Source organism: Bubalus kerabau, chromosome 11 (genome assembly GCF_029407905.1).
Source record: "Bubalus kerabau isolate K-KA32 ecotype Philippines breed swamp buffalo chromosome 11, PCC_UOA_SB_1v2, whole genome shotgun sequence".
Classification (NCBI taxonomy): domain Eukaryota; kingdom Metazoa; phylum Chordata; class Mammalia; order Artiodactyla; family Bovidae; genus Bubalus; species Bubalus kerabau.
In genome coordinates this window covers 102,257,778-102,270,249 of record NC_073634.1, presented here as the reverse complement: position 1 = coordinate 102,270,249, position 12,472 = coordinate 102,257,778, and the positions used below count along the sequence as shown (strand labels likewise).

The window sequence follows — 12,472 nt, the reverse complement described above, 5'->3', positions numbered from 1 at the left end:
TTATTCTGCCTGTCTGCTTACTCTCTAGCCAGTGACCGATAATAAACCATGCTCCGTGTGCATGCTGCCTGGGCTCCGGTCGCGTCGCAGGCCTCACAGGTGGGAAGGGGACGAGGCGGCGGCACGCTGCCGCACCGCACCCTCCTTCTGGGGGAGGAAGTGATGGGCCCCTCCTCCCTCCCAGGGCACGCGTGCTGCTCCTAAGGAAGGGGATGCTGGTCTGCTGCAGCTGCGTCACCGACGTTTTTTTCCTGAGAAAAACCTGCCTGAACTGGGGCAGAGTGGACTGTAAAATATGCATGACGGTTTACACTTGGGTAACTGACAGCTGACAGTGCTTCCCAGGGACCCGGCATTGAGTGCAGCATGTTCACACGTATTCTCGTGTCCTCCCAGACAAGGGAGGAAGAAATCAGAGTCACCTCCTCGAGGTTCCGTAACTGGCAAGTGGCCATGCAGGGACTGTAGCCCAGGTTAGTCTAGTTCCCCAAACTTCCCAAGTGATAGCTTCGGTCCACAAGCCAGGTTATACATTGAGGCTTGCAACTGGGCCCAGAACTCTGTGATTAGGTCCCAAGGAGGCCAGAGACCACCCCACCCAGGGCCCTCTGAAGGGAGGGGAGGCACAGAGCTACAGACAGAAGGAGCAGGGCTTCAAGAAAGGCTCTAACCCAGTGATCAACTCAGCCAGCTGGTAAATGGAGGTGGGGGGTGGGGGCCAAGACCTGGGTAGAAAGAAGACCCGAGTGTCCACCCAGTACCCCCAGTCCACTCTGGGCCCCTGGACAAGCGAGGCAGAGCAATGCTCTGAGAGCTGGTTAGTCCCTGGGCTCGGAAAGTATACCCACACAGTTGTGTATAAACAGTATTTTAATATTTGTATAAATAGACCACAGTATTACCAAAAACTGCAAGAACAGAGTGTGGAAAAACAGATTCTCAAACCCGTGCACACAGCCTCCTGGCTGCACGTGACATTGGCTCCCCGCCTCTCCCCTGGACAGGGTCGAGTGCTGTGGGGAATGCTTGAGGAAAGGATTACACCTCTTTAGGGGCATTTTGAACGTGAGCCCGAGTGCAGCAGACTCACGGCTCCCCACCCCTGCTGTTGACCTCTTGATCTGTTACAAAAATAACGCTGGGGCGGTGGCTGGAGTCACGGCGACTCTGGGGAGGGTGACGAGCTGCTCTCGGGCCCAGACAGGCTGCCAGCAGTACCCCTCACTCCCCGGGCCTGCCGTGCAGGCTGGTGCAGAGTGTAGGCGGCAGCAGGCAGGTGCCCTATCTTTGCACGTGTCGGACAAAGGCCTGCACCAGCTGGATCAGAGGCTCCTGACTCTCAGGGCTGACCTTGGAGAGAGAGGTGGACTTGCCCTGAGGCGAGGGAAGGACGCCAGCAGCAGGGGAGCTGGGGGCTCCCCGGCGGAAGTAGCGGGAGAGGCTGGAGAGGAGAGTGCTCTGCAAGAGAAGCACCTGATGAGGCCCTGTGGCCACCCTCTCAGGGCGGCCCCCGGCCATTGGGGGCCGGGACCCCTGGGTCGCCCCAGCAGGCAGGGCCCTCCACTCCTCCTACCAACTCTGAGCTGAGCTCCTGCTTCATCCGCTGCTTGTCCCGGGGGTGCACAGCCGGGTCCCGAAGGTAACGCATCGCCTGGGAGATGAGCAGGTAGAAGCAGTTCTCCATGGTGAACATCAGGAGCGACCTGGAGGGGAGGCGGATGTGGGCGCTGCTGCAGAGGCCATGTGGGCCGTATGCATGAAGCAGCGGATCCAGGAGAGCCGGCCCAAGACCACCCCAGCCCCCAACCAAGGTCCAGGAGGGCTTTCTCACTTCAAAGTTCTGGTCCCTTCTGCTTGTGTGCTGAGCCCCACAGCCTGGGTGAGAGGCTCCTTTTTCTTGTCCAGCTGGAGAAAGAGAAATGGGGGTTAAAAAAAATGAGGTAGTAGTAACAACTCCAACCCACTGAGACCTCCCCATTTCACAGGACCTACGCTAGGCGATTTTATCAGCTACGCAATAACTCACTAGTTCTTACAAGTCAGCTCAGGTGGTACACAGGCCCAAGGTGGTGGTTAGATGGTGGGAAGCTGGGAGGAAGGCCTGGGGTGAGGGGTCAGACAAACCCAACTTACCTCTCCAAGCATGTTCAGGGCCACATTCACGGTGGCCAGAAGGGTCCCGAAGGAGGGGGCCCCTTCAGAGTCAAAAGTGGGAGTGGTGAAGCTCAGGGCAAACAGGAAGCTGTACTCAGCAAGGTCCAGGGACTGCAAAGCAAGATGAGACTGACGGAGGGCAAGATCCCCAGGCACCTCTGGGCGCAGAGAGGAGCCCCGAAGGCTCCGTGGAGGCTGGGGGTGCGGGGTGGGGTACCTGATCCAGCAGGACCTGGCAGACGTCGGGGGTGAAGCGGCGCAGGGCGGCCAGGGTCCTGCTGAGGATCCTCAGGAGGCCATACTGGACGGTGCGCAAGGCCCGCTGTTCCGAGGCCTCCGTGTCGGGAGCAGGCTGCTTGGAGGAGGAGCAGGAGGGGGCAGCCGGGGCAGCTGTGGGTGGCCGCTGAGCTCGGGGGGCGACAGCTGAGGGGATGCCCTCCCCATTTTTGTTCTGGCGGGGGGAGGGGGAGGAGACAACAGAGCGCTGGAGCGCGGAGGAGCTGGGGCAAGGCCGCCCGGGGCGGGCCGCGCGGGGGCCAGCTTACCTGCAGGTAGTGCTGCAGCATCTTGCGGCTGTGCAGGAGGGAGGTGCAGGCCTGGCACAGGTAGCCGAGGTTCACCTGTGGCACAGGAGAGAGGGAGGGATCCACAGGGCGGCCCCAGGCAGCCGACCAGACCTACCCAGCGGGGTGCTACCAGAAACCACACACTTCTCCCGCGCCCCCCACAACTCCCTGCGACCTCCAGCCCCAAACCTCACAGCCACCAAGCACGCTCAACAAGACTCTTGGGTCAACAGATGCCTGGATGGTTTCCGAGACCCAGCTGGAAACCAGGCACGGTATAAAGTCCTAAGTAAATTGGTTAGACGAGGAAAGTTTTCCCGTTTTATAGAAAAAGAAAACGGTGAGACGAAGGAGAGAAGGGAAGTGACCTGGCCAAGGTCACACAAGCACAGCCTGACAGTGGAGCCTGTGCTCCTCCCCGCCTGCTCCTCCAGCTGGCCCCATTTCAGTCCTGCACTAAGGGATGTGAGCCAGGGTCTACGCCAGAGCCCAGGTTCTCACCCTGTAAGGCTGCCCTATGCTATGGAGGCAACACTTCGCTGCAGAGGAAGCAAGGTGAACCCAAACCTGTGCTACCAAAGAAATGGCCACGTTCCAGGAACAGGCCTGCCCTTCACGCCCTGCCCTGTTCTCCCTGAACCTTTCCCCAGACCCTCCAAAAAGCTGGTCTCAGGACGCACCTGGACATCCCGCATGAGCTGAGGCAGGTGGAAGTGCCACTCCTTCCTGAAGCTGGAGAGCTGTAGGAGGAAGCCCACGGTGTGGTCAGCCTCCTCCAGGCACGCCAGACTCTGCACCGTCCTCACAGCATTGAGGCACTGGGAGGGACATAGGAAAGGGTGGGGTGACTCAGCCCTGCTGCGGGAAGGGGAGTCCTGGGCCCTCAAACGCTGAGGCGACAGCATGACAGGTGGCTAGATGAAGAGGCTCCTGTCTGAGCTGATCCCAGACCACTCCCCTTCCTCTGCGGGGCCTGTCAGCCAGCAGTCCTCATGGCACCTCAGAAGTGGGAGCACCCACACTCAGTTCTGAGGAGCCCAGACACCCTTGAACCCCAAGTCCTGACCCCAAAGATGCTGGCAGCCCCTCACCTGTAAGGTCCGCTCCTGGTGAACCCCCACGAAGTCCAGGGCCTCGGTCAGGAAGTTGTAGCGCAGGGTTTTGAGGAGCCGCTCCATCAAGGACATGGAGAGACGGTAGACGCCAGGCCAAGAGGGGGCGTCCAGGGACTTCCGAGAGGTGCCGGGTGTCTGAGACACAAACGGCAGACAGGATCATGACACGGGCCCAGGAACCAGCTGACAGGGACCTTGGGGCCTGCCTGCAACCCAGCAGCTAAGGAAGCCTGGCTCCTTTGAGGAGAAAAGCTCCTGGAAGGGGCGCCAGCAAGGTCAGAGAGGGTCCGAGGTCAGGCGTTACGCGGAAAGAGCACCAGAGATACGAGAAGCCGAGGCTCCAGGTTCAGGCTGGGCACTAACTAACTGCGTGCGTTTCTCTTGCTAGCGGTCAGCGCAAGGGTGGGGAAGCTTCTGTATTCTTGGTGCCTTAACCAGGCCCCTCAGGAAAGCAACTTCGAGGCCCAGTGACAGCACCAAGGGGCCTGGGGAGGCAGGGCAGGCCCTGGCACTCACCTGCACTGTCCCGTTGGCGCTGAGCTGGTACACACTCAGGAGAGGCAAGCAAATGCTCTGGGTGACGCCGGCCCCGGCCACGGCTGTGGCCCCCTGCGGGGGGGGTGCAAGAGGGGACGGGCGCTGTCACTGCAGCCACCCGGGCGGGGGGGCTCCTGGGCTGGGAGAACCCCGGCCGCGTCAGCACCCACTGGCACAAGCCCAGCCGCTCCTCTGCCTGCGCCTACCTGCTGGGTGCGGGCCAGCGTGAGGAGCAGGTGCAGCGCCGCCTCGGTGAAGTGCAGGTTCTGCTTCACGCGCAGGCTCACCTCCAAGGTGGTGAAGAGGGTCGGCAGGATGGGGAGCCGGCGGGTCACCTGCAGCCACGAGTCCCCGTCCTCATCCACCTCACACAGCTCCTTGGCCAGGTGCAGGCCCAGGACACAGACCTGCTGGGCCCAGGGGCAGAGACGGTGAGAGGGAAGGAGGTGGTGCCAGGGGAGGCAGAGAGGAACAGGTCGCCCACGCCATGTGGGGCCAAAGCGAGCTCCCCTCTAACTGCACAATCGCTCTCACCTCCCAAACGGTCCCTCCTTCTCTCCAGATCCTCTCTACTCTGTTCTTCAGCCCAGTGGCTTTTCACACTTAATGGCCATGAGCCCCCCAGAGTAATCCATACTGCGCTGCAGTATATGCATACTTACATGTTTTCACTAAAAAGTAGCTACCTTTATCCCCTGCAAAGTAAGCTATTTTCTTCTATAGTTTATTCTACTTCATTTAGAAAATGCTGGTTATAACCAAATGAGCCAAGATTCATGAATAGGTCCTGACCCACAGCTTGATAAACACTCTTCTGTATAATTAATACATCCAACAGGCTTTCTAACATACAAATCTCATCATTTTTCTCCCTTACTTAGAATCCTTCCGTGGTTTTCTGTTTCACTTAGCACCCAGAATAAAGACCCTGGCAAGGCTGCCGGTCATCCAGCCTCCGGCTCTCCGGGCCTCACTTGACCCTGGCTCACACCATTTGATTCTCACCCACAGCTCAGCACACGCGGTTCTTGCTCCCCAAATCCCCCTGCCCCCGTGGCCTGCCGGCTCTACCAATGCCCAGGCACTGCTGAAAGGGTGCTTTCTCTCCGAATCCCTGTATGAGGTGAGAACCCCACGGGGCACCCTCTCTCTGTGTTCCACCCCTGCGACACTTGCCACAACAGAATTTGACACATGTCGCACGATCTGGTTTCTTAACTTTCCCTGTCAGGCTGTGACTGTCTTGTTCACTCACCACCCCTGGCCCTGGCCCAGAGGAGGCAGCAGTTCACAACCGGGGATGCGAGTGGAGGACACACCGATTCCCAGGCGCCCCCTCACCCCGTCCCGCTGGTCCTTGTGCCGGAGCCGGGAGCAGTCGTCGGTCTCCATGCTGTCCTTGTCCTCGGTGGCACTGCCCGCCGCCAGGCTGTGGCGGGTGTGGTCGAAAAGTGCGATCACCTCTTCCTGAAGGGTCTCACAGACGTTCAGCACCAGCTGGGAGTACTGGGGGATGTCATTCACTGCAAAGGACACAGGAGGGGACTCTGTCAGGCTACCCAACACGTCTGTTCCAGGCAGGTGGCTGCGAGCGCAGGGTGCTAAGAGGAAGTGCGTCAGCCAGTGGGAGGGGAGGAGACAAAGAGCTTTCCTGAAGACGAGAGCCCACGACTGAAAACTCGAGCTTCAGAGAACAACCCCAGCTCTGACATGGAGGAAGGCTTGCCCCTCACCCCTTCCCGCCCCTCACCGCTCATCTCCTTCATCTGCAGCACCGTGATGAACGCTGAGAACACCTTGGCCTTGGTCTTCTCCATAAGCTGCTGGTCTGCCTGCAGCACTCCCTCCAGGATCTCCGTCAGGGGCCCGAGGATTTCATCCACAGACCCTAACTCTCTAGAGACAGCGCAGAGTGGAGAAGGGGGTGGAACACACCTCACAGAAAGGCCACACACGGCCCGATCCCCTCAGGATGCCCGTGGGGCAGCACGCCTCTCATCAGAGGTCTGCTTCTGTCCCGAAACCCGAGGTGGGGCCGGTGAGGACGGTGGGAGAGGCTGCCTCTCCTCGCCTGACTCACCTTTTCCACTGCCGGAGGAGAATAAGCAGCAGGGTGCACGTCATGGAGCCGAGGCGGAGGCAGTTCACGGAGGTAGGGACGAGGAGCTGAGGGGAGATGGCACAGTCAGCATCCTGGGGGCTGACGCCCCGGGAGGCTGGGAGCACCGCACACAGGCCGCTGCGGCCCCGACCCTCTCTCTCCCAGCAGTGCACTCACGAGAGTGAGCACGGGTAAGAGGCCAGGGGCTGGCCCGGCAGTAGCGGACCTCCGCCTGGCACCACAGCCTCGGGCCGCCTGAGTGATCTGACCACTCGCACAGCTATAGGCTTAGGAGCTGCTATTTGACTGCGGAAGCCATCTCCCTGGGAGGAACAGGAACTCTCCCAGACACACTTACTAACGCCTTGGTCCCCTCGAGCACGTCAAGAAAGAGCTGGCGACGCACTGCAGAGTCTGTCAGGTGCGTTATCTCCGCCTGCAAAGGGACAGGAAGGAAAGGTCAGTGAGGAAAACTTCCCAGACTTCAGAAGCCAAGAAAGATGGGGTCCTCTGTCAGGCAACTGGTCACTGTCTGCTTGGTTAAAATGAGACTCAAGGGCCCTGATATTTCCGGGTCCTCTTTAGCCATGGTCAGAACCAGAGGGCTAGGTTCATTCATATCCTCCCCAACAACGTCCTTCTTCTGCTCAGACCTTTTGAGGCTTCCCAGGGCAACCCTTCTGGAAACACCAAATGCTCCACGAGGCCTGGGCACCCCCGAGGATCTGGTCCACCTGATTTTGGTATCATCCCCACTGCGCTCATTCGACTCCAACGCTACTGGCCCCCTTCCTCCTCCGTGAAAAGGCTGAGCTCTTCCCATTTCTGGGCCTCTGCACCTGTTGACTCTGCCTGCCCAGAGCATCATCTAGAAGTCTCCTCACACACTCGGGCCTCAGTGTGAACAGTACTTCCTTAGAGGGCCTCCTGACTACTCCTACCCTCCTTCAGCATTCCCTACCATAGCATCTGAGTTATTTCCTTCACCGTGAAATACCACAATCCCGAACTATATTCCTTTGTAAATTTGTTTACAATGTACCTCTCTCATGGGCCACCCCATGTGAAATCAAAGACTATATCTACCTTATTCACTGCTGTTATCCCAGTGCCTGGCATACAGTAAGCATTCCACTAATATCTATTAAATGGATGAAAAGATGATCAATACCCTAGACAAAACCAAAATAGGCTTCCTAGGGGAAAAGATGTTGGTGGGATTTTCAGAACTGCGATTCAAGAACTGCTGCCCCGTTCGGACCTAAAAGGTGACACATAAAGTTCCCCAGAGACGTCTGACGCTTTTGGTGTGTCTATAGTATCAGGGGTCCAAAACCACCGTGGCACAGCCCACCTCCAAGGCTGTGGACAGTCAGGCACTAGGGAACAAGTCATGGAAGATGTAAGAGTGTGCCTGGAACAAAAAGTATCTGTTTAGCTGAAGTTATAAAAGTCAAGATACTAATTTGGATTCCCTAGGGCAAAACACGTCAATATCAAGTCCTTTCTATACAGCAAGGTGTTGTCAAAGCACACACAAAAGAAGCCAAGGAAAAATGCAAATTCTTCCCAAACGTCAACTCGCTAAAAACCAATGCTCTGTAGACACACTTCAGAGACAATGGCCTCTGATCTTTTTATAAGAACACCAGGGAATGCAGTTTCTAGAGCCAACGAAAACCACTGTTCCCTAGAGGGTACTGCTGCAGCCATTATAGCTACCTGCTGACTAGTCAACAAATATATATACCCAGCGTCCCCAGGGCACACAGTTGAGAGGCAATTATCCATGTGCACAAGAAGTGGATGACGGAAGGGGTCTCCAAGACCTAGCTAGATCCACAAAGGTAGCTAAGGGAGGCTTTTATGAACATCTGAAGGGATTTAAATAATGCCTTCTCTGCACTTTCCTTAAGGGCCCCTTGCTGGCCAAAAAGTGTCCAAGCACCCCACATTTGGCACAGAACCTGTTACATTTTAGCTCTCAGAGAAAAACCCTGACCATTCTTTAGCCCAAGGGGCTGTATCTGCTAAGCATCCCAGCATATTGTTGCTAGGATACCAAAGCCAAAACTCGCCCCAGGAGGTTCTTACGTGACTGGTGGCAATGATGAGAAACATCCTCCAGGCAGAGACCAGCATCTGATACTCTACCAGGGAGGTGCAGCTGCTGCCCTCTGTGTCGGCCATGTGAACCGCCAAGGACTTGACATACCCCGACCAGTAGGCAAAGCGCTTCTCGCTGGAAAATTTCTTGAGTGTATCTTTTAATGATTGGTCTAATGAGCCCCTAGGGTGTTGGGAGAAAAATAAAACCTATGGTTAGCAGAAAAGCCGACGGGAGTGTGACGGGCACTGACCCTTGTTGAGGCAGAGAAAGCAACCTCACATGGGCTTAAAGGCAGACGGCTCCAGATCAGCTCCAGTGTGTGGGGCTCACACTTCTTGCTCAACATAATGGGTTAGGCTGAGGCCTTTTCCAGGGTTCCTTCTCCATAAAATCCCGAGCACAAGGAGTCTGCTTCACAATCACTCTTTCTGACAATCATAAATGCCATCAATGGACTGGCCAAGGACACGGATCAGTGGCCCTCCAGAAATGGCTCCAAACCAGCTCTCTCCTCTGTCTGGGCTCATACAGCCACGCCCTCAGCAGTAGACTCCATGGGTCCCCCCGCCACAAACCTCTGATTAAAGTCTCAAAAGGGGAAAGGAAGGACTCACTTAACTACATAGTATATCTCCAAGCAAATTATCTTCATGATTAGGGCACAGGTTTCCAGGATGCTGGGCTGTGGAGGGGGAGAGCAGAGAGTCGTGAGAACCTCTCCCCTGGGGCCCCTCCCTCCCACGTGGGACAGAACAGGGACCGGCACTAGCAAACAAGAAAGCACGTTCCCTATCGAGTGGGCATCTAACTTGCAAGAGCAGAAGCGTCAGGTCCAGTGTCTCGAAGTGAGTGGGGACCACAGAGCCAGCAACAGAGCAGGGCATGCTACCCTCCTTCCCAAAGCAAGACTTCAAAGGAGAGGAGACAAGTGCTTCTCTGAGAAAGAAGTACCAGGTGAAGAAAACGTGCTGGTCATTTAGTCAGGTGGGGGTAGACATTTTCCACAGCCCAATCTCAGCCCAGCCTTCACTCCCAGGGCCTCTCCACCACTGTCCCTCCCTTCAGCACTCACCTCAGATGTTTCCGAGGGAGGAGAAAGCGTACCAAATAGCGGACTCGTTAGATTCTCCCAAAACTTGGGTCTGAAAAGAAAATACATGGCAGAAATCACACTTTCTCTCATACAGTCCTTTTTCTCCTCTTTCCACCTCCCCTTGGTGGTCACCTCCACATTTTCTCAGTTCCAACCCTAACATCTGCTGCATAGGTCACCTGTTCATACTATAATACATAAACAGAAAGCTGTTCCATGGACAAAACAGGGACCCAGAGTAAAGCGTGTTCCATTCAGTTCAATGGCTCGAGCAAGTCACCCTCATCTGACTACTGTTTCTTATGAGCAACGGCTTTGGGGGTTGGCAGAAGGTGGGAACTTGAAAGGTAGGAACTCTAAGGTAAACACATCAGAGTAAAGATTACACCTGCTGGGGCAGCTTTAAAAAAAGAGTAACTCCCACAAAATAACCCAAGCACGAAGCACTTTTAAGCATGACCTCTCACAACAAACCTCCCAGAATGACTGCCCCCTCATCTTATAGACAAGGACACACACTCCAGAGACTGAGTAATTTCTGGAGTCAAACTCACTTGGTTCTGAGGACCAGCATGGCACTGTCCCGCCGGTCCTGCCACAGGGCGTGCAAAAAGGCGATGGCTGCCCGGTGCAGCAGTGGGGGGCACCAGTAGCGGTCCTGCTGCTGGGAACCGATCAGCTCCAGCACCGCGTGGAGACAGCTCCACACCCCCAGGCTGAATTCCTGCAGAGGGACAGTGAGAGCTCAGGCCCACAGCTTCGGCCCACAGCTTCGGCCCACAGCCGGACCCAGAGAGTCCAGCACCCGCCTCCCAGAGGGCCATCTCCCAGCTTGATCCCAGGTGCCGGCTCACCTTGGAGCCATCGCTGCCATCCTTCACCTCCAGATTCAGAAACAGCTCAATGAGGCCTGGCTGCGTCTCTACAGCAACCGTGAGGAATTCCAGAATCATGACTTTGATGCGCATATCCTCAATCTTGCTCTGCAGTCGGGTCAGGAAGGCGTCTCGGATGGCAGCCGCATCACTGCCCAGGCAGGCATACACTGACATGGGGGCCACCTGGGGGAGACCAGGACACACAGGTAGAGCTCCACCTCCAGAAAAACCGCAATAGGCATCTGCAGAAAGGTGCTGAGGAACTCTTGGAAAATGCCAGAGAGGGAAATATCCAGATGGACAGGTCTGGGCCAAAAGGGACATCACACTAAACTATAGCAAAAGATGCCCCATGATTCCCAGAGAAAATAGTAATCAACATAAAAAGATGCATAACCTCTCTCACGGTTAAATAAATGTAAAGTTTTTTAAAAAAGATAACACTGATTTGCCTATTAGATTAGCAAAGATTAAAAAAGTGGTGAAGTCACTGTGGCAAGGATATGAGACTTAGGTTCTAGGAGTATAAACTGTTACATCCTTTCTGGAGGCTAATTTCAAAATATCTAATAGAAATTTAAATGTTCATTAATATCTAACTAATTTTTAGGAATTGTAAACAAAAGTTTACAGAGTTCTGTGGATAGGAATGTTCACTACAGCACTATTTAACAGTAAGACAGAAAATAGCCTAAATAAATTAGGACCCATCCATGCTATGGCATGCCACACAAGAATTAGAGAATGAGGTAGATCCCAGTGTGCCCATATGGCAAGGCTGCAGGATGTGGTGTTAAGTGAAGAAAGCTAGTCACAAAACTGTATGTATCGTGGAATTCTGCTTTGGAAAAGAACAAAAGCTCACACTAAACATCCTTTAATACATAAGCATGGATAAAAAGAAACCTGGAGCAATATGTACCAATCTGCTCACAGGAATTCTTAGAATGAGGAGATATTAGAGGAGACCTTAATTTTCTGTAAAAGTTTATCTGTAACATTTAAACAAATATTTTAAATGAGCATGTATGTCTTTCATAATCAGGAAAAAAAAGTGCGTGTGAGTGAGTGTGTGTCTATAGGTACATCACTTTAAAAGTCCAAGTCAGTTACATCTCTTAGAAGAAACACTATTCTCAAGCACAAAGTCCGTTTTCTGTGGCTTGGACTTGTTAGGTGGGATCCTACCGTGGCCAGACGTTTCAGCAGCTGGATGGCAAGACGAGGCAGAGCTGGGTCGTGTTTGTGGTAGATGTATTTGGCAAGAACAGCAATAAGGTTGTTCCCATGGGCACCTGAAGAAGTACAGGAAACAGTTCAGACAGCAAAGTATGCCTAGCTCAAGCTCTTAGGAGAGGTTTCTGTTCAGAAAGCTCACATACATGAAGGAATTTACTCTCGAGTACTTGGAGGGCCCAAGCGGATGCAGGTGGCCCTGTCATTCTCTTTCTTCAGTAGCCAAGGGGACAGGCAGGATTGGGGGTAAATAGCTCAGTCCAATTGGAGAAGGCAATGGCACCCCACTCCAGTACTCTTGCCTGGAAAATCCCATGGACGGAGGAGCCTGGTAGGCTGCAGTCCATGGGGTCGCTAAGAGTCAGACAGGACTGAGCGACTTCACTTTCACTTTTCACTTTCATGCATTGGAGAAGGAAATGGCAACCCACTCCAGTGATCTTGCCTGGAGAATCCCAGAGAAGGGGGAGCCTGGTGGGCTGCCCTCTATGGGGTCGCACAGAGTCGGACACGACTGAAGTGAGTTAGCAGCAGCAGCTCAGTCCAATACATTAAGAGCAGAATTAGATACACTTTTTAGAAAATAGTCTTTTAACAAACAGGTTAGGAAAAAAGACATCCCATTATATACAACATGGCACTAAATGCAAAAAATCATTCAATAATCCCAAAATGATATAGC

General features: G+C 54.6%; 1 protein-coding gene across 3 annotated transcripts in view; it reads right to left on the bottom strand.

Annotated features, from left to right (window-relative positions):
- Positions 1–852: 852 nt before the first annotated feature.
- The window catches only part of NUP188 (nucleoporin 188), a 42,842-nt gene continuing 31,222 nt past the window's right edge, over positions 853–12,472 (bottom strand). Inside the window, exons 25-44 of one of the 3 annotated variants that reach the window (XM_055541349.1) lie at positions 11,743–11,849; positions 10,531–10,737; positions 10,231–10,400; positions 9,656–9,725; positions 9,198–9,265; positions 8,568–8,763; positions 6,832–6,909; positions 6,453–6,538; positions 6,123–6,268; positions 5,714–5,895; positions 4,579–4,779; positions 4,352–4,444; positions 3,812–3,970; positions 3,401–3,538; positions 2,700–2,774; positions 2,372–2,605; positions 2,134–2,283; positions 1,832–1,905; positions 1,574–1,703; positions 853–1,458 (exon numbers count right to left, since the gene is read on the bottom strand). In XM_055541349.1, the coding sequence (XP_055397324.1) occupies positions 1,282–1,458; positions 1,574–1,703; positions 1,832–1,905; positions 2,134–2,283; positions 2,372–2,605; positions 2,700–2,774; positions 3,401–3,538; positions 3,812–3,970; positions 4,352–4,444; positions 4,579–4,779; positions 5,714–5,895; positions 6,123–6,268; positions 6,453–6,538; positions 6,832–6,909; positions 8,568–8,763; positions 9,198–9,265; positions 9,656–9,725; positions 10,231–10,400; positions 10,531–10,737; positions 11,743–11,849 (2,741 nt within the window). In that variant the 3' untranslated portion in view covers positions 853–1,281. The remainder of the gene's footprint in view (positions 1,459–1,573; positions 1,704–1,831; positions 1,906–2,133; positions 2,284–2,371; positions 2,606–2,699; positions 2,775–3,400; positions 3,539–3,811; positions 3,971–4,351; positions 4,445–4,578; positions 4,780–5,713; positions 5,896–6,122; positions 6,269–6,452; positions 6,539–6,831; positions 6,910–8,567; positions 8,764–9,197; positions 9,266–9,655; positions 9,726–10,230; positions 10,401–10,530; positions 10,738–11,742; positions 11,850–12,472) is intronic. The other 2 variants (XM_055541351.1, XM_055541352.1) reach the window with 2 other exon arrangements.